At 48.4% G+C, this 21407-nt stretch overlaps 1 protein-coding gene across 1 annotated transcript; it reads right to left on the bottom strand.

Annotated features, from left to right (window-relative positions):
- Positions 1–766: 766 nt before the first annotated feature.
- LOC119964265 (zinc finger MYM-type protein 1-like) lies at positions 767–14528 on the bottom strand. Its single transcript, XM_038793542.1, is given in 7 exon segments — positions 767–868; positions 5167–5534; positions 5908–6829; positions 6831–6875; positions 6878–7067; positions 7179–7241; positions 14464–14528. Coding segments are annotated over 7 exon segments (1755 nt in total).
- Between the last annotated feature and the right edge of the window lie 6879 nt (positions 14529–21407).

Genomic DNA, 21407 nt, shown 5'->3' with positions numbered 1-21407 from the left:
CCGGACGCGGATGTACACTTTTGGGGGCCCCGTGCTCTCCCTCTTTGTGGAGGCCCCATGTCACACCCCGCCCCCTGGTGACATGGCGGCCTACCCCCAATGAAGTCGAGCCCTGCTCCAATGATGTTGAGCCCCGCCCACAATGATGTTGGGGCCCTCCTGACCCTGCCCACCCTCAGCTCACAAGACATAGAAACCCAAAATCTCGCCCTCACTGCCCAGTCCGTTTGCTGCCAAGCCCAGTACTCTCACCTCAAGGCCCCAAGCCTCAACAATCTCATTCACCTATCACCCCGGTGCTTTCTGGTCGACATTGGCTCCCGGTCAAGCAATTCCTCAACTTCAAAATTCTTATCCTTGTTTTCAAATCCTTCCATGGCCTTGCCCTTCCCTTCATTCTCTCATCTCCTCCAGCTCCAAAACCTCCTTGGTGTTTCTGCTCAATCTAATTCTGGCCTCTTGATCATCTCCAACTTTAATCACTCGGCTGCCACCTTTGGTAGCCATGTTTTTAATTGCCTCACCTCCAACCTCTCCAACTCTATTTCCTCCTCTACGATGATCCTGAAATGCTACCTCAATGACAAGCATTTGGCCATGTGCTCTCATATTGCCTTATGTGGCTAGGAGTCAAATTTTATGTTTTAATGCTGCCATTAACCACCTTATTCTGTGAAAGGTAAATCTACAATGTCGTTGATCACACCAGTTTGCAGTAAAGAAACTAAATTATGCCTTGTAAATGCGGTTGTGGCAATTCATATGTTTAAAGTAAATGCTGACATCTTTTGGGGCAATTTACCACAATCACCACGCAGTTAGTGCATTTATTTATGACAGATGCCCAGTAAACAAATTCATAGGTGTCCTAAAACATTGGAATAATATGAAATATATAACATCAAAAATATGAATACCCATTTCCAGACACTGACTCATGTATTCTATTAATGCAGTTACTATAAATCATGCTTGTGCAGTTTCGCTTATTCGGCAAAACTGTGCTAAATTTAATCTGGTTATGCTCACTTGGCTAAACAAGGTTTGTGATGCAGAGCAAGGCCAGCAGCGTGGGTTCAATTCCCGTGCCGGCTGAGGTTATTCATGAAGGTGCCGTCATCTCAACCTTGGCCCTCGCCTGAGGTGTGGTGATCCTCAGGTTAAATCATTGCCAGTCAGCTCTCACACATCAAAGGGGAAAGCAGCCTATGGTCATTTGGGACTATGGTGATTTCACCTTTGACCTTACTAAATTTTAAAAGAATCTTTTATTTCAGACAGTGCCATAACTTCCCTGGGAATTAATTTCTGTGTTGATCACTCTTTCTTTAGAGGACTCAATAGTAAGGGCTGCAGACAGCTGTTTCTACAGCTGTTGACGTGACTCCGGGTCAGTGTGTTGCCTCCCTGGTGCCACGGTCAAGGATGTCACTGAATGGCTGCAGGGCTGTTGGGGAAGGGGGGAGGAGGGGAGCAGTATGGCAAGGCTGGGTGGCATTTATTTTAATACTAGTCTTATGGGTACGGCAGATGAAGTGAGGGCGTTGATTGACACATGGGAGTATAACCTCCGATGGCGGCAAAGTGTTGAGTGGATGCACATGTGGTGACTCCCGACGGGATGCTCGTTTTGCGGCGCTTTCCGCCTGATGTTCGGGCTTTTTTGTTTGTATAAACAGAATAATTCAGTAGTATAGGACCCCCCATTCCTACCATGTCCAGTAGGAGCAGCTCCAAACTTAAGTCTGGCAAATGAACGTCGACAGAGTCTGGAGCTTTTAGAGCCCCAGCGGGGGAAAAACATAGCGGCGGTGGCTTCTGCTGAGGCTGCGGTTTCTCAATGGACGACCAAGATTTCGGTTACCGTCTTGGCCGATGAATTTAGGAAGCAGCGACAGGAGATGATTGGGGATCTAAAGAAGGCAATGGAGCTTTGGCCCCAATCCGGGTGACCATGGAGAAGTTGGACTGGTGGATGGAGGTACACGAGAAGATGATTAAAAAGGTGGAGGCGGTGTTCTCTGATCACAGTAATCAGATTCCCTCATTGGAGGCATAGATGATGGTGCTGGCGGAGCAGCGGAAGGTGCTCAAGGTCAAGGTTGCCGGTTTGGAGAAACGCTCCAGCTGACAAGACCTGAGGACTGTCGGGCTGCCGGGGGAGGGCTCCAGCTCCATGGACTATATGTCCAAGATGTTCAGAAAGTTGGTGGGGGAGAAGGTCTTTTCGATTCCTCCTGGTTGGACCGGGCCCATAGATCGCTGAGGCAGAAGCCCAGATCCGGGAGCCACCTCAGGCGGTCATAGTCAGGTTCCATCGTTACTTGGATAAGGAGTGGGACCTGAGGAGGGACAAAGGGACTGTAGATGAGAGGGTTATGCCATCAGGACATAGAGCATACAGTGCAGAAGGAGGCCATTCGGCCCATCAAGTCTCCACCGACCCACTTAAGCCCTCACTTCCACCCTATCCACGTAACCCAATAACCCCTCCTAACCTTTTTGGTCACAAAGGGCAATTTATCATGGCCAATCCACCTAACCTGCACGTCTTTGGACTGTGGAAGGAAACTGGAGCACCCGGAGGAAACCCACACAGGGAGAACGTGCAGACTCCGCACAGACGGTGATCCAGCGGGGAATCGATCCTGGGACCCTGGCGCTGTGAAGCCACAGTGCTATCCATTTGTGCTACCGTGCTAGATAGATAGATAGAGAAATACAGCACAGAACAGGCCCTTCGGCCCACGATGTTGCGCCGAACTTTTGTCCTAGGTTAATCATAGAATTTTGGACAATTTTTCATGGCCAATCCACCCAACCTGCACATCTTTGGACTGTGGGACTGTGGAGTACCCGGAGGAAACCCACGCAGTCACGGGGAGGATGTGCAGACTCCACACAGACAGTGACCCAAGTCGAAATCGAACTTGGGACCCTGGAGCTGTGAAGCAATTGTGCTATCCACAATGCTACCGTGCTACCCTTAAGAAGTTAACCTACACTCCATTATTCTACCCTAATCCAAGTACCTATCCAATAGCCGCTTGAAGGTCCCTAACTTTTCCGACTCAACTACTACCACAGGCAGTGCATTCCATGCCCCCACTACTCTCTGGGTAAAGAACCTACCTCTGACATCCCCTCTATATCTTCCACCATTTATCTTAAATTTATGTCCCCTTGTAATGGTGTGTTCCACCCGGGGAAAAAGTCTCTGACTGTCTACTCTATCTATTCCCCTGATCATCTTATAAACCTCTATCAAGTCGCCCCTCATCCTTCTCCGTTCTAATGAGAAAAGACCTAGCACCCTCAACCTTTCCTCGTATGACCTACTCTCCATTCCAGGCAACATCCTGGTAAATCTCCTTTGCACCTTTTCCAAAGCTTCCACATCCTTCCTAAAATGAGGTGACCAGAACTGCACACAGTACTCCAAATGTGGCCTGACCAAGGTTTTGTACAGCTGCATCATCACCTCACGGCTCTTAAATTCAATCCCTCTGCTAATGAACGCTAGCACACCATAGGCCTTCTTCACAGCTCTATCCACTTGAGTGGCAACTTTCAAAGAACTATGAACATAGACCCCAAGATCTCTCTGCTCCTCCACATTGCCAAGAACCCTACCATTAACCCTGTATTCCGCATTCAGATTTGTCCTTCCAAAATGGACAACCTCACACTTGTCAGGGTTAAACTCCATCTGCCACTTCTCAGCCCAGCTCTGCATTCTATCTATGTCTCTTTGAAGCCGACAACAGCCCTCCTCACTATCCACAACTCCACCAATCTTCGTATCATCTGCAAATTTACTGACCCACCCTTCAACTCCCTCATCCAAGTCGTTAATGAAAATCACAAACAGCAGAGGACCCAGAACTGATCCCTGCGGTACGCCACTGATAACTGGGCTCCAGGCTGAATATTTGCCATCCACCACCACTCTCTGTCTTCTATCGGTTAGCCAGTTTGTTATCCAACTGGCCAAATTTCCCACTATCCCATGCCTCCTTTCTTTCTGCATAAGCCTACCATGGGGAACCTTATCAAATGCCTTACTAAAATCCATGTACACTACATCCACTGCTTTACCTTCATCCACATGCTTGGTCACCTCCTCAAAGAATTCAATAAGACTTGTAAGGCAAGACCTACCCCTCACAAATCCGTGCTGACTATCCCTAATCAAGCAATGCCTTTCCAGATGCTCAGAAATCCTATCCCTCAGTACCCTTTCCATTACTTTGCCTACCACCGAAGTAAGACTAACTGGCCTGTAATTCCCAAAGATCTTGGGACTAAGCTGGCAGAAGACATGTGGCTTATAATGAAGCCAAGCTTGCGCTGTACAGGAACAAAGTTTGCTGTGGTGTACCCAGGGCCGGATTAAGACCCTTAGAGGCCCTAAGCACTTAAAAGATTTTGGTGCCCCCATATATATGTAATTCAAAATATAAACAATAATAAACCATAAAATAAAATTTTATTTATCGAAATTAAACAAAACTTACAGTAAGATGGAAAATAATGTTTATTTTTGTATACTTCCACTTTATTTATATTTGAAAAGTTTTCTCCTACTTTTTTTAATTGCAAAGTCTTTGATCAGATCCTCAAAACTAATTTTATGTAACACATCTGCTTCTATACTTAATCGAGATAAGGCATCCAGCCTGCCTTGTTGCATAGTTGTTCTGATGGGATTTTTAATATACTTCAACTGAGAAAATGAACGCTCAGCTGAGCAATTTGTGACCATTAATGTTAAAAATATACGAAAGCCAATGTCTACATTTGGAAAGGCACACTCAATATTGTCTTAGAACATAGAACATAGAACAGTACAGCACAGAACAGGCCCTTCGGCCCTCGATGTTGTGCCGAGCCATGATCACCCTACTCAAACCCATGTATCCACCCTATACCCGTAACCCAACAACCCCCCCTTAACCTTACTTTTTTTTTAGGACACTACGGGCAATTTAGCATGGCCAATCCACCTAACCCGCACATCTTTGGACTGTGGGAGGAAACCGGAGCACCCGGAGGAAACCCACGCACACAGGGGGAGGACGTGCAGACTCCACACAGACAGTGACCCAGCCGGGAGTCTTCTACAATTATTTTATAAAGTTCAGCATGACTGAATCTTGTTTTTACATTTTTTGTTGCACTCAATTTATGGCGCACATATGAATGAAACTGCTGAAGCTCAGCTGAGAAATTACTGTTGAAGTCCTCTGGGTAAGCATCAATCAGCTTTTGACAGCACTGAGAATACCTTTCAATGTTAGTAGATGATGAAGTGACATTATGTGGCACATCACTTAGAAAAGAAAATCTCTCTGCTATTTCTTTGTATATCTCTCCTCTTCTTTTCATCTCAGTTTCAAGTTTGTCAACAATTGTGTAAAAGATGGTGATACAAAATTTATCTCTGGCATTCAGATATACTTCTGGTGCATCTCCGTCATTGGGTACCTTCTTTCTGATACGTTTGCGAGTTGTAGCTGCCTTGTAATCAACATCTAGAACATAGAACATAGAACATAGAACAGTACAGCACAGAACAGGCCCTTCGGCCCTCAATGTTGTGCCGAGCCATGATCACCCCACTCAACCCACGTATCCACCCTATACCCATAACTCCCCACACCATTAACCTTACTTTTATTAGGACACTACGGGCAATTTAGCATGGCCAATCCACCTAACCCGCACATCTTTGGACTGTGGGAGGAAACCGGAGCACCCGGAGGAAACCCACGCACACAGGGGGAGGACGTGCAGACTCCACACAGACAGTGACCCAGCCGGGAATCGAACCTGGGACCCTGGAGCTGTGAAGCATTTATGCTAACCACCATGCTACCCTGCTGCCCAATCTGCAAATCTCCCAATCTGGTAGCATTTCCTTTGTAGCTGCTTCATATCTTTCAAATTCATCTCGTGAAGTGCACAGTTGGTCAGCTAATGATACATACAGATCTGCACATGTTTTTAAGTTCACATCCTCATTTTGCAGAACTTGGCTTACTCTGTGAAAAATATGCAAAATCTCATTCCAAAAATTCAACATAAAAACGAATTCTAGCTCTTGCATCTTATCTGCAATATTATTTGCTTCTCTTCTAGCATCTCCCTTTTGTGACTGGTCTTCGGCTATATATTCTAATGCTTCTAAAATTTTAAGGAAAGATTTCAAAATTGCTGCTGTTGCCATAGCATGTGCCTCCCATCTGGTATCAGAGAGGGATTTTAAGACACTTTCATTTCCAACACAACCTTTAAGAATTTTCCACCGGCTGCTTGAGGCTGAAAAAAAGGTATAGAGTAACTGCACTGTAGAGAAGAAATTAACTGCCTCTTGACAGCAGTCAACAGCACTTCGGCCTTCCAGATTTAGTGAATGAGCTGCACAGGGCACATATATAGCAAACTTGTTTGTTTCTAAAAAATTTTGCTGCATCCCCTTATAACGCCCAGACATGTTAGCAGCGTTGTCATAAGAATGACCCCTATATTTTGAAAAGTTTAGCCTACAAGCTTCACGTAAGTACTGCAACACCTGATTTGCCATTTCCTCACCGGTATGGCTTTTCACTTCCAGAAAGGTTAAAAAGCGTTCAATAGGCTGTCCATCTTTTAAGTACCTAAGTACAACACTTAACTGATCGATATGTGATAGATCTGGTGTTGAATCAACTGACAAACTAAAATAACCAGAAGATTTTACTTCGTCAACAATGAGCGCATGGACCTTTTGTGCCATTAGTTGAATGAGTTCCTCACAGGTGGTTTTGGACAGGTAAGAAGGAAGGATTTCCTTTGCCAGAATTTCCATATTTCGAAATGTGGCCTGCTAAAAAAATGGATCAAACTGGCTTATGAGCTCAAGCAGCCCTAAAAAATTCCCATTTTGCAATGGTCCAAACCTTTCTTCTGTTCCTCGAAAAGCCAAGCCACGTTCAGCTAACGTACGAATAACAGCTATGACACGCCTCAAGACATGTTCCCAGTAATCACACTCCTCCTGAATTTGTTTCTCCAACTGTAAGGGTCTGTAAAATACAGAAATAAAAAGAATATTTTGTTTGAATTATTATGCGGCAATCAACACAGTTACACATATCATAGGCAGAACCATACGGACAATTTAATTCCCGGCTTACAGCTGAATCTTGTGCTTTTGTGCTTTAATTAATATAGACAGATTTTGTCTCAGAATTTGTAAACTGAAAAGTGGAGTTGCTGGGGGCGCGTTATAAATTAGTAGCGACAGCAGGACTCGAACCCGCGTAGGAGCACTCAGCACATGGATGCAGGCCGCCTTGTATCACGTGATAAAATAAACTTAGTCACTACCACCACCCCGTGAGAAAAAAACTCTCGCTGTCCTCACCACCACCACCATGGCACCACGTACAAAAAATGCACATGGAGACATCACCAGCACCACGTAAATTGACAGACATAATGAAATACAAACTCAGTTATCACCACCAGTCCACCACCATGCGATAAATAAAAAATAGAAAATACATGCATAGTCAAAAGCAGCACTATACACCATTTGGCCATTTTCACGAGTTTCACGACATTTCATAAGCACTTCCACAAAATTATGAAACATTAATTACATTATTTGTTGTCAGTGTCACAAAAAAAAAAGAATCAGCTTACTTACAAAGTTACAATGTTGGCACGTGTGTTGGTGCCTGTTGGCACGCTGGACGCTGAGTGAGCTACTAGCGCCCCTGCACAGTCTCATTCCCAGTGGACGACTGAACGGGACAGCCGACATGAACAAGACTTAGACAAGAACGATCACGTGAGCCTCCGTGGACCGTGGGGCCGTTACCAGATTCTAATTTTGTTGTATTCCCAAGATTAATGTATATCATTAACCTCTATCATTACTATTATTATTATTTTTACTTCCGCCAAGGAGGTTATGTTTTTGTCGGAGTATGTGTGTGTTTGTTTTTTTTCCACTGACGTACAGATTGTATACAAATTTCACAGACTGCATACAAAGTTTCCCCTGCTTTCATTTATGTGGGGGGGGGGGGAAGATTTTTTTTCCCTTCGATTTCATAACCCTTGGCGGAGGTCTGCACTCTCTGAGTGCTCTTGTTATTATTGTATATATCTGTATGTAATTTTTTCATTTAATGTGGGGGCCCCTTTTTGCGGATCCTGGTTCAGCTGCACCATTTGCAGTACTGCACCATATGGCCCATGGACCATGGTAAATTCGGCTATGGAAAATTTCTGTGGTGCCCCCTTCCCTTGATGCCCTAAGCACGTGCTTATTTTGCTTAATGGTTAATCCACCCCTGGGTGTACCCGCTTGTCTTCGGGTAACTTTCAAGGTCAGAGACGATTACTTTGATGTGCGGGAAGAGGCAAACAAATTTTCAGGAAAGCATGGAGTGACAATGAACTAAAGTGATTGAGGATAATGGAGTTTGTTGTTTGTTTATGGTTAAGTCCATCTGTTCTTGTATCTGGTAGGGAATTTTTGTAATGTGGGTTAAGATTTAGGTTTGTGCTTGCGCTTGTTAATGGGTGTTTTTACGGGGCGGAGTTGATATTTTGTACTGGTGAGTATTGATTTTTGGGGCAGGACAACTGGGCATTGATCCCTTTTCCTCTCGGGTTCTGTATTAAAATTTGGTTTGCGGGGGTGGGGCTGTTGTTCGTTGATATATTGTGTTGACTTTGCCCTGTGTGAGAGTCACCCGACTCGTGGTATAGCTAGTTAACGGGAGCAGAGGCTGGGGGGGGGGGGGGGGGGGGGGGGGGGTGCCTGCTGCTTGTTATCATGTGGAATCCTTATTAAACAATTTAAAAAAAAATTTAGAGTACCCAATTATTTTTTCCAATTAAGGGGCAATTTAGCATAGCCAATCCACCTATCCTACACATCTTTGGGTTGTGGGGGTGAAACCCACACAGACACGGGGAGAATGTGCAAACTCCTCACGGACAGTGACCCAGGGCCGGGATTTGAACCCGGGTCCTCAGCACCTTAGGCAGCAATGCTAACCACTGTGCCACCGTGCTGCCTTAAACAATTTTTGTAATGTAATGAGCTTTCCGTTTTGGCTTTGTCTGGGTAGGGGGTTAAAATTGTGGGGGGGGAGGGTTTTAAAAAAAAATTGTTATTTGGTTGGTTTCGGGGAAGAGAGATGAAGGCTAGGGGGAGGAGAAGACTGCTAACGGCAATGATTCCTTGGTTCTTGGGCTGTGGTGGCCATCTTGAGTGGGCTAGGAGCTGGCGTAGGTGGAGGCACTGCGGGAATGCCTCACATGGTGGATATGGTTGATCCTGGGTTAGGATGGGGCCGGAACCCCCGATCCGGTTGATAACCTGGAATGTGAGGGGATTAAATGGCCAAGTGACGAAAACACGGGTTTTTGGGCACTTGAGAAGTTTGAAAGCAGATATGATTTTTTTGCAGGAGACTCATTTAAGAATTAAAGATCAAAAGATGTTGCGGAAGGGATGGATGGGGAAGGTATACGACTCAGGTTTGGATTGTTGGGCACATGTTGGGAGATTGTAGGGGAAGAGTGGTGTTAATTAATAGGAGGGTGGATTTCTCATGGGCAATATCCTAGTGGATCCAGGAAAGAGGTATGTAATAGTCAGTGGGGTATTGGCGGGCACACCGATGGTACTGACCAATGTGTATGCACTGAATTGATGACACGGCTTTTATTAACAAAGTGTTGGCATCGATCCCAGACCTAGATTCTTATCAGCTAATTATTGGGGGAGACTTTAATTGTGTTTAATATCCGAGCCTGGATAGGGCAAGTCCCAAGTTGTAGACTCCATCAGGGATGGCAGAGCAGTTATTGGTTTCATGGAGCAGTTGGTGGGGGATAGGCCCGTGGAGGTTAAATGGTCCCGAGGGATAAGGAGTTTTCCTTTTTTTCTACTCCTGAATAGATTTGATTGTCGTGGGTAGGTCCCTTCGCCCGAGTGTGAAGGGAGTGGGTTAATCAGTGATGTCAGATCATGTTCAGCATTTTGTGGATCTGTTGTTGGATCCAGGCCACTCTCAGAGACCTCAGTGGAGATTGGACACAGCACTGCTTGCAGATGAGAGGTTTTGTGAGCGGGTAAGCTCTGCTATTGGAGCGTATGTTAAGTTTAACAGGAATGAGGCAGTCTCGCCGCCCATGATCTGGGAGGCCCTGAAGGCGGTGGTTCGGGGTGGGATAATCTTGTCTTAGACACATAGTGACAAACCAGAGAAGGTGGAGAGACAGAGGCTGGTGGACTCCATTCTTGAGGTGGATCGCCATTACTCGATTGCCCCACGCCAGATTTATTGGTGAACGGAAAGTTGCAAATGGAGTTTGAGTTGTTGACAATGGGGAATAATAATAATCTTTATTTGTGTCACAAGTAGGCTTACATTAACAACGCAATGAAGCTACTGCGAAAAGCCCCTAGTCACCACATTACACCGCCTGTTTGGGTACACTGAGGGAGAATTCAGAATGTCCAAATCACCTAACAAGCAAGTCTTTTGGGACTTAAGGTGGTGATCCTTAAGGGGGTGACTTGACACAAGGATAGAGGATTGTGTCCCAGGGTGATAGGGGAGACCAGACGGGATTTGTAAAAGGCAGGCAACCCCGATCTACAATAACCATCAGTTTGTACCGGCCAATGTTAAAAGGCTCTTAAATGTTATTATGATGCCTTCAGAGGGAGGGGAGATGGAGGTGGTGATGGATGGGGTGGTGATGGATGGGGAGAAGGCTTTTGATCAGGTGGAGTGGAATTACCTGTGAGAGGTGCTGGGAAGGTTTGGGTTCGGTGAGGACTTCATTGACTGGGAACGATTGCTCTCTCAGGCACCAGTAGCAAGTGTGTGCACGAACCGGTTGAGGTCGGGTTATTTGAAAGTACACCGAGGGACAAGAGAAGGGTGCCCCCTCTCCCGGCTGCTGTTTGCTCTGGCCATAGAGCCACTGGCCATGGCATTAAAAGCTTCTAGGAACTGAAAAGGGCTGATTCTGGGGTGGGGGGAGGGGGAACACCGGGTCTCGCTTTACGCGGATGACTTGCTCCTGTCCATCTCAGACCCGTTGGAGGGATGGGGGTAATTATGCTGATCTGAGGGGAATTTGGCAAGTTTTCGGGGTATAAATTGAACATTATTGGCGAGTTGTTCGCAATCCAAGCGAGATGACAGGAGAAGAGACTGGGAGAGCTGCTGTTTAGAATGGTAGGTAGGAGCTTTCGATATCTGGGAATCCAGGTGGCTCAGGAATGGGAGACATTGCACAAGTTAAACCTGTCCCAGCTGGTAGTACAAATGAAAGAGGACTTTAAGAGATGGGACATGCTCCCACTATCACTGGCGGAGAGGGTACAGACCGTGAAAATGACTGTCCTCTCTAGATTCCTGTTTGTCTTTCAGTGCCTCTCCATCTTCATCCAGTAGGCCTTTTTTAAATGAGTGAATGAGGTGCTTTATGTGTGATGGAACCATCAATTCACCAGACACGTGTTTCCGATATGAATCTAGGCTTTAATCGACTTACTTCAGAGCCAGCCTGTTACCCGTTGATGAACTCTTAGTGGACTCAGGCTGACTCTGGACAAGGGTATTTATACAGCTGCACTAGGGGGAGGAGTCGTGGGCGGAGCCAAGGGTGGAGCCCAGTACAAGTTCCTGAGTACTCCCAGAGCTACTACCCCGAGTGGTAGGATAGCGCTACTGCGCTTACGAAGACAGTGTGAATTATCATATATATATATATTACATTCACCACAGTGTGGCCGGGCAAAACCCCGTAAATGAAGGGGGGGTCGGTGTGGGAGCAAGTAGAGTCGGCATCATGTAAAAACACAAGTTTGGGGGCACTGATAACAGCACCTCTTCCGCTCTTGCAGGCCCGATACTCCACAAGTCCGGTCGTAATGGCGGCTCTGAGATCTGGGGGCAGTGGAGGAGATAGAAGAGAGTGGAGGGAACATCGGTTTGGACCCCGATCTACAATAACCATCAGTTTGTACCGGCAGACTGGTTGATAGGTTCCGGAGATGGGAGATCTATTTATAGACGGCAGCTTCCCCAGCTTGAAAGCTGTGGAGGATAAATTTGAATTGCCAGCAGGGAATGGGTTTAGATATCGGCAGGTACGAGATTTTTTGAGAAGGCAGATTCCGGCCTTCCCGCTGCTGCTGCCATGGGGGATACAGGACAGAGCAGTCTCCAGTACCTGGGTGGGAAAGGGGAATGTGTCAGATATCTACCAAGAACTTACAGAGTCGGTGGAAACTCCGAGAAAGGGCCTAAAGGGCAAGTGGGAAGACGAGCTGGGGGAGAGATAGAGGCGGGTGTGGTGAATGTAACTCCGTAATTCACACTGTATGTAATGAGACCATGCATTTGTAAGCGCAGTTGCGTTGCCCGACCACTAGGGGGAGTAGCGCTGGGACTGCTTAGGAGTTTGTACAGGGCTCCACCCTTGGCTCCGCCCACGACTCCTCCCCCTGGACTGCTGTATAAATACCAATGCTCAGAACCAGTCGTTCAGTTCATCGAGAGTTCAACGCGGAACAGGCTGGCTCTGTTGTAAGTAGATTAAAACCACTGTTCATATCTTAAAGCACGTGTCTAGTGAATTGATGGTTCCATCAGCGGGTCTGTGGGCGGATGCCTTAAGCAGGGTTAACACATCCTCATCATGTGCCAGGCTTAGTCTGATACAGTTCAAGGTAGTCCACTGGCACACATGACGGTGGCCCGGATGAGTAAGTTCTTTGGGGTAGAGGACAGGTGTGCGAGGTGCGCGGCAGATGTCCACATGTTGTGGGCATGCCCGAAGCTTAGAGTATTCCTGACTATTGCTTTATTGGTGGGGGTGTGAAGAATGTGATGGGAATGGAAATGTTTATTGTCCCATGTTTATGTTGCTGTTATTGTTATTATTATAAAAACTACAAATACCCTAATAAAAATATTTTAAAAATAAAACGGGGGTCATTCGAGAGGGACTTTCTATGAATATGGTGAGAAGGCCAGCTGAGGTGTCAGGCAGCTTCCTGGGAGGGAGTACAGGTCAGGGTCTCGGGCCGGGGTTGTTTCTCCCCAGAGAAGGTGAATGAGGTATTTGAGGCTTTCTATCGTGGATTGTAAGGATTAGAGCCTCAAGTTGGGGACACATCAATGAGTTAACTTTTAGGCAGATTGACCTTCCCAGAGGTGGAACAGGAGAAAAGGCAGAAGTTAGAAGCACCGATTGGGCTCGAAGAGATCATTAGTTGTATTAGGTTAATGCAGACGGGTAAAGCACCAGGACCAGATGTGTTCCCCTGTTGAATTTTCTGAACAGTTTACTGGACAACTGGTCCCGCTTTTGCTAGATATGTTCCTCAACACTGACACTAAGATCCTGGTGAAGGTTCAGGCAAGACGACAGGAGAGCTGCTTGTCAGAAGTGATCGTGGAAGATCAGATCGTGTTTGTCACGAGCTGATGGTGAACATCAGACGCCGACTGAACGTGATCATGTCCCCACCTGGGGAGGAGTCACCAGAAGTAATCATCCCTCTGGACGCAGAGAAGTCCTTCGATCAGATAGAGTGGAAGTACCTCATTGAGAGTGGTTGTCCCACAACAGATGGGAAAGGGCCCAGACGAGCGGCAGTGTGCCGGACATCAGAGTCCTCAATCCTTCGAGGAACAGGCCCTGGAGAATTGGGGGGTGATCGAGGACAGATTGGTCACTAATGACAAGATTGGCGTGCGCCGCAGAGATGAGTATCCACCATCCCCCACACAGATGATCTGTTACATGTGTGTTCATGCCAGACATCATGACACTTCCCTCCCACTGCCACATGTCCATTCTCCCACAGGATCTCCACCCAAAGGTGCCGGCCCACCCATTGTGCACCCACCCCCCCGGCTTGGCCATCCAAGAGAACACCTCGAAGGGGAACTTCAAGGATGCCAAGTCCTCAGCGGGTATCCCTTATCTCCCAAGAGCAAACTGGTCATCCTGGGGTGCCCCTTGACAAGGTCGGGGATCTGAATTGCCCCAGGATGTAGCAGTCATGCACAATCCCTGGAAATCGTGTGCACACATGCATGATCATCAGGTGGTGGTCACACACAGCTTGGATGTTTAGGGAGTGGAACCCCATCCTGTTAATGAAAAGCGCTCCAGATCCACCCGGTGCATGCAATGCGACATGCGTGCCATCGATTACCCACTGGACTTGGGGCAACCCGGCGATAGTGGAGATGCCTGGACATCTTAATGGGCTTGGTCCAGGTCAAAGTTGATATGGTCAGCTGCCCGGACCTACAGGGCATCCGTGACTTCACGGATGAACTTGTGGGCTGTTGGTTGGGATATGAAGCCTGGGAATGACCCCGAGGCATAGAGGTTCATGGCTGCAGTGACCTTCACGCCCACCAAGTCCGCAAGGACACCTTCTTCTTGTCGAGACGCAGCCTCCTCTGGCACATGCTGTCCGACATCTCTTCGAAAGACCTGTACACCTTGGGCCGTCGCTGGCCTCCCCCTCTGGGTCCGTCCCTGGCCTGATGAGCGGTCAGGTCCTCAGGGTGTAGGGTGGGCCCCTGCACATGGGCTGCCACCTCGGGCCTTTGTCGGCAGCTGCTGCCATCTTCTCTGCCGCCTGGCCGCCTGGACTGCCAACGCCACAGCGGGGCAGCTGCTGCCAGGTTCGCAATATCATCCATAATGTGGTATCTAGAACATAGAACGATACAGCGCAGTACAGGCCCTTCGGCCCTCGATGTTGCACCGACATGGAAAAAATCTAAAGGCCATCTAACCTACACTATGCCCTTATCATCCATATGCTTATCCAATAAATTTTTAAATGCCCTCAATGTTGGCGTGTTCACTACTGTTGCAGGTAGGGCATTTCACGGCCTCACCACTCTTTGCGTAAAAAACCCACCTCTGACCTCTGTCCTATATCTATTACCCCTCAATTTAAGGCTATGTCCCCTCGTGCTAGCCACCTCCATCCGCGGGAGAAGGCTCTCGCTGTCCACCCTATCTAACCCTCTGATCATTTTGTATGCCTCTATCTGTAAGGTATTGGACAGGGTGTGAGACTGACAATTAATTAAGGCTTCCACCCGTTACCCTCAAATCCCCCAAACCTCCCCCATCCTTACATTCCCTGCCATCTCTCAGGATGCTATCCAACGATCCACTTGTGCTGGGGGAACCTGTTTTGCACCCACACCCCCGGCAACAGCAGGGGCTCCAAGGCACTGAACCTGAGAGCCTGGACACCAGACCCCACTGGGAACAGAACTGGGTACCCCATCTCCCTCCCCGATACACATCCACTCTCTGGCTGCGGGAGTATCCTCAGTGCTGTGGCCCAGCTCGAGGGTATATGCTTGGTGGCTACTGCCCTTGCGATGGTGCAGCCTTCAATGTTCAGGCAAGGTGTCCAGGCCGCAAAAACTGATTGGGATGCTGGGCAGTCACACTCGCCTGTGACATGGCATGTCAACTATGGCAATCCTAGTGAGGAGGGTGTTCCTGGAGCGAGGAAGGGATAGAGGCGGGCTGGCGCTGCCCAACCTTCTGGGGTACTATTGGGCAGCCAATGTGTCAATGGTGCGTAAATGGGTGATGGAGGGGGGGAGGGGCGGCGTGGAAAAGAATGGAGATGGCGTCATGTAGAGGTACGAGCCTGGGTGCCATGGTAACGGCACCGTTGCCGCTCTCCCCCAAGAGGGTTACCACGAGCCCGGTGGTGGCGGCGACCCTAAGAATCTGGGGACAGTGAAGACGGCATCGGGGGGAAACAGGGGGCTCCACTGGGTGGCAACCATCGGTTCATCCCGGGGAACACGGATGGGGGATTCAGGGGATGGCAAAGGGCGGGCATCAGCAAATTGAGGGACCTGTTTATTGGCGGGAGGTTTGCGGGCCTGGGGGAACTGGAAGATAAATTTGGCCTGCCCCAGGGGAACATGTTCAGATACCTGCAGGTAAAGGCGTTTGCTAGGCGACAGGTAGAGGGATTCCCTTTGCTGCTCTCGCAGGGGACGATGGACAGAGTGCTTTCGGGGGTGTGGGTAGGAGAGGGGAAGGTGTCTGACATCTATAAGGTAATGCAGGAGGTGGAGGAGTCGTCAGTGGAGGAGCTGAAGGCTAAATGGGAGGAGGAACTCGGGGAGCAGATAGAGGACGGGACGTGGGCGGAGGCCTTGGAGAGAGTCAACTCTTCCTCCTCATGTGCGAGGCTTAGTCTCATCCAATTTAAGGTGCTGCACCGGGCCCACATGTCCGGGACTAGGATGAGTAGGTTCTTCGGGGGTGAGGACAGGTGCACCAGATGTTCGGGGAGTCCTGCGAACCACGCCCATATGTTCTGGGCATGCCCAGCACTGGAAGAATTCTGGAAGGGGGTGGCGGGGACGGTGTCGAGGGTGGTGGGATCCAGGGTCAAGCCAGGGTGGGGACTCGCGATTTTTGGGGTTGGGGTGGAGCCGGGAGTGCAGGAGGCGAAAGAGGCCGGGGTCCTGGCCTTTGCGTCCCTAGTAGCCCGTCGAAGGATTCTGCTACAGTGGAAGGATGCGAGGCCCCCAAGCGTGGAGACCTGGATCAGTGACATGGCGGCATTTATAAAATTGGAAAAGGTCAAATTTGCCCTGAGAGGATCAACACAAGGGTTCTATAAACGATGGCAGCCTTTTCTGGACTTCCTGGCTCAGAGATAGGTAACTGGGTCAATAGCAGCAGCAACCCGGGGGGGGGGGGGGGGGGGGGGGGGGGGGGGGGGGGGGTGCATTATTGTAGTGTTTATTCTGTAACTTTATAGTGTGTTAATTTGCGTTGTTGTTAAAATGTTGGGTTGTTCATGGGGATGGGGCAAATGTATATGATTGTTAATATTATTGTTATTTTCGGTATTTTACTAAGGTGCGTTATTGTTGTATAAAATCAAAATTTCACAATAAAAATTATTAAAAAAAAAAAACTATGGCAATCCTCTTGTGAGCTTTGAAGTGCTCACATTACTAACATTGCCAACGCCCTATTAGAGATAGCTTTCAGCTGTGTGGTCAGAGGCTGGCACGGTTAGTGGGGGTTAAAGTGACCTGCACCATATTATCATGGATAGGGCTCTGTCCTGGGGGTTTTCGGTGGGACGGACAGGAAGGAGCTAAAGTTGCCCCTGGTATGGGTGTACATGGTCCGGGAGATGGCATGTCAAACTCGCGGGCGCTGTGCAGAGCTATAGTAGTGTTAAGCACACGGCCTTTAAACGGAGGCGTGTTAATCACACTCCAGTAAAACGTGCAACATTTAGTGGCGACTTCCTGACGGGACAAGGTTACAAGTGGCACCCCCACTCCGTCAAGGACCCAGAAATTTGAATTAGAAATCTGAGTAAAGAAAAAGGAAAAATCACAAGTAATCAAGGTGTTCAAACCAATAAAGATAATTCGGAAGTGTGTTTTGTGCATACGTATTAACAGGGTTGTAAGTGTCCCGTGTGGGAGCTGGAACTCCGCAAGTATCTGAAAGGAAAGGGATGGCCCCTTTGGAACGAGTTCAGTATGAATGAGGAGACAGGTCCCGGAAGTATAGGACATACTTGGTGGGAGAACCTCTCTCAAATTCATAAAAAGAACTTAAGTAAAGCACGCAAGCCGATGGCAATCGTGTCCTGTTTGGCACAGTTGCGAGGCACTGAGGAGGTCGTTCAGACGCTCCGAGCAGAATTAGAAGAGAGAAATAGGATGAGCAAAGTTGATGTCAGGGACATAGAAAAGGAAAACATGGAACTAAGAGGGAAGCTGGCAGAGAAGGGTAGAGAGGTGGATGATGCCAAGAGGGCACATCAGTCATGTCTAGCCCATCTGAGCAGTTCCCAGACCCAGTACGAAAAGGCCTATCAGGACGTGCAATGTGCCGTCCTGATAAGAGAGGAATCGGAAAAGCAGGTAGAGGCATTGCAGAGGCAATGCTCTGACCTTAAGGCAGCGTTAAGAGCACTCCATGCTGCCACTACTGAGCAAAGACAAAGCACAGTGGATCATGCCAAATGTAGGAAGCAGATTGCGAAGCTGCAATCTCTGCTTTCCGTACAGAATGGGTTCCAAAGCACTTTTGGAACACAGCTAGATGAGGAGAATGCCCCAGACTGGCAGGAATTAAGTGAGACAGCGCAGCGCTATGTTCAAGGAACATGTGCGCCAGCAGCGCAGCAGAAAAGGAAAGCACCCCAACCCCCCACAGATCAAATAGCTACCGCACCTATGAATCCAGTCACCACCCAAAGGAAAGCGACTACAGAAGGCGCACCCGATATCACCTACACCATCCCCTTAACTGTAACCCAACTCAGGGACGCGTGTGAGAAATCACTCCGTTTCTCCCCACCGCAGACCCCCACCAATTTTTCGTGAAAGTGAAACAGCAGGCAACCATGTACGGCCTGGACGAGAGAGAGCAGGTTAAGCTCACGGTTCTGAGCTTAGACCCGTCTGTAGTAGCAGCCCTCCCCGACCCACAGAACGTTGGAGGAGGCACACTAGAGGAAATGCACACCTCCATTTTAGATGCAATAGGGTATAACCGAGGAGACCCAGTTGAAGGACTAAACAAATGCAGACAAAAGGAAACAGAGCACCCCACAGCATTTGCAGGAAGGCTGTGGATCCATTTCAACGCAGTTTTCGGCGATTTAAACCGAGCGCATTTGAACCGTGACAACATGGTTAAATGGACGCGCACCATAATTTCCCATGCCACAGATGCAGGACAGAGTGCTTGCAATAGCTATGACCCCCTCAGAAGAGGCCCATAACGAGAAATGGGTTCTGAAAAGATTGTCCCGCGCTTGGGAACAATCGGTTCAGGGCAAAATTAAAATAAAGACCCCAGATGAAGCTCAGGCTGCAGCGGACATTCAGGCAGTGAGAGCACACCAAAGCCCCGCATGGGTAAATGAAGGGAAGAACAGCCCTCCACAGAAGTCGCTCGAATGCTACAACTGTGGCCAATTAGGACATTTTGCAAAGGAATGCAATGCACCCCAAAGATCACAGAGAGGCCAGCAGACAGGCACTCTGAACAGAAATAGAGCAAAGCCTATCCATAGTATAGGGATACAGTCAGGACAGACCAATGTGGACGGAACGGACTGACGGTGTTCGGGCTCCCCCACTTGGGTCTGTGACACTCTTTGGGATCAATCCGGAAGACCGGTAGTCACAGCAAAGGTTAGAGGGGAAGCCCATAGAGTTACTTTGGGACACAGGAGGGTCCCACACCACTATTAATTCCACCACCACGGCACAGGCAGACACGTGGCCGACCACCTCCACCATCACACTTAGCGGTTTTACAGGACACTCACAGCAGGGACACATTACAGCCCCCGTAGCAATCCAGCTAGGGAACATCTCTACCAAACACCCCGTCGTTTTAGTAAATCTTCCCCGTACAGCAGAACACATATTGGGAATAGACTTTATGAATGCCCATAGCCTGTCGTTCGACCCAGTAAACCAGTGTGTCTGGCGAATGGCAAGGTCAGACAGAGCACCCGCTACTCTCACAGTAGGAGAGTACGCAAATCGGATTAGCGCAGTAGGCGAATATTCTTTCGACCTGACTACACTAAACATGGACAGACAAGTGAGAGCAGTTTTAAACAAACACAGGACAGCATTTGCCAGTCACCGGCACGACTGCGGCAGAATGACTGGACAAGTTCAAGTTACCGGACCTGACCCCCGACCACAGAAACAATACAGATTTCCCCTAGAAGCAGAGGGAGAAATAGAGAAAGTAATAGGTAGCTTATTGGAGCAAGGGGTACTTAGAACAGTAGCCTCGACCAATAATGCTCCTATTTGGCCAGTGAGAAAGCCCGACGGATCATGGCGTCTGACCATCGATTATCGGGAGCTCAACAAAGTAACCCCAGCAGTAGCCCCCACGGTAGCAACAAGTCCCGAGACCATGCTCAAACAGGGACTCCACTCCACATATTTCACGGTATTGGACATTAGCAATGGCTTCTGGTCAATCCCATTGGCAAAGGCGTGCCAGTACAAATTTGCCTTCACATTCAAAGGACAGCAGTATACGTGGACATGCCTTCCACAAGGATTCCACAATTCCCCCTCCATTTTCCACCGACAGCTGGCGAATGGTTTAGTAAAATTTTCCCAACCCGAATGTCTGGTACAGTATGTGGATGACCTATTACTGCAGACAGACACAAAGGCAGAGCACATTACGCTTCTGGCCGAGCTCCTGGAACTTTTAATCTTGATCGGATGTAAAGTTAACCCCAGAAAGGCCCAGATATTAGAAAACAAAGTGATGTATTTGGGTACAGTCATCACACACGGCAAACGCGAGATCGAATTCAAAAGGATTGATTCGATTGTCAAATTGCCCCTTCCCTAGAATGTTTCAGCCCTCCGGTCGTTCTTAGGACTGGTTGGGTACTGTCGGAACCATATCGATGGATTCGCGACAAAGGCAGCCCCACTCTCAGACCTCCTTAAGAAAGGAGCCCCATAGGAATGGCTTCCGCAGCATATAGAGGCTGTGGAAGATTTAAAGAAAGCCCTTAGCGCAGCACCCGCGCTACAAGTCCTAGACCAACTCTCCCCCTATGCAATGGAGGTAGCGAGCACTGATCTAATCCTCTCGGCCGTACTACTCCAGGAACGGCACGAGCAGCAACGACCCGTGGCTTATGCCTCAAGACTTTTAGACCCAGTAGAACAAGGATTTTCAGCCTGCGAGAGGCACCTCCTAGCAGTTTTCTGGGCAGTTCAATACTTTTCCTACATTACCGGACTCAACCCCATCACCATTTTGACCGAGCACACCCCCACACAGTTACTCCTAGACGGTCGACTGAAGGACGGTTCAGTTAGCCAGATTAGGGCAGCTAGGTGGACATTACTTTTACAAGGACGGGACATTACGGTTAAACGGACCCGGACACACACATTTTTAGCCGACAACTTCCAATATCCAGGACAGCCCCATGAATGCGAAATTGTAGCACCCCTACACAACACAGGACCCTTCATAGCAAAGACACCCCCCAGGAAGATAGGGAACCCAAGACAAAGCCCCCAACACACAGACACGTGTGACCCACTGAAGATATACGTGGACGGTTCATCCACAGTATTAGATGGTGAGCGTATCACTGGATGCGGCATCTATGTCGAGGACGCGCAGGGTCGCGCACTCGAAGAAATAGCTTTAAAATTGCCAGGTCACTTAGGCGCGCAGGCAGCAGAGCTCGCGGCCATAGCTTACATAGTGGACCACCCCGATTCTTTCCCCAGCCCGGCAGACATATATTCGGACAGTCTATACGT

This window comes from Scyliorhinus canicula, chromosome 4 (genome assembly GCF_902713615.1).
Source record: "Scyliorhinus canicula chromosome 4, sScyCan1.1, whole genome shotgun sequence".
NCBI lineage: Eukaryota > Metazoa > Chordata > Chondrichthyes > Carcharhiniformes > Scyliorhinidae > Scyliorhinus > Scyliorhinus canicula.
This window is presented reverse-complemented; position numbering and strand designations above follow the sequence as displayed.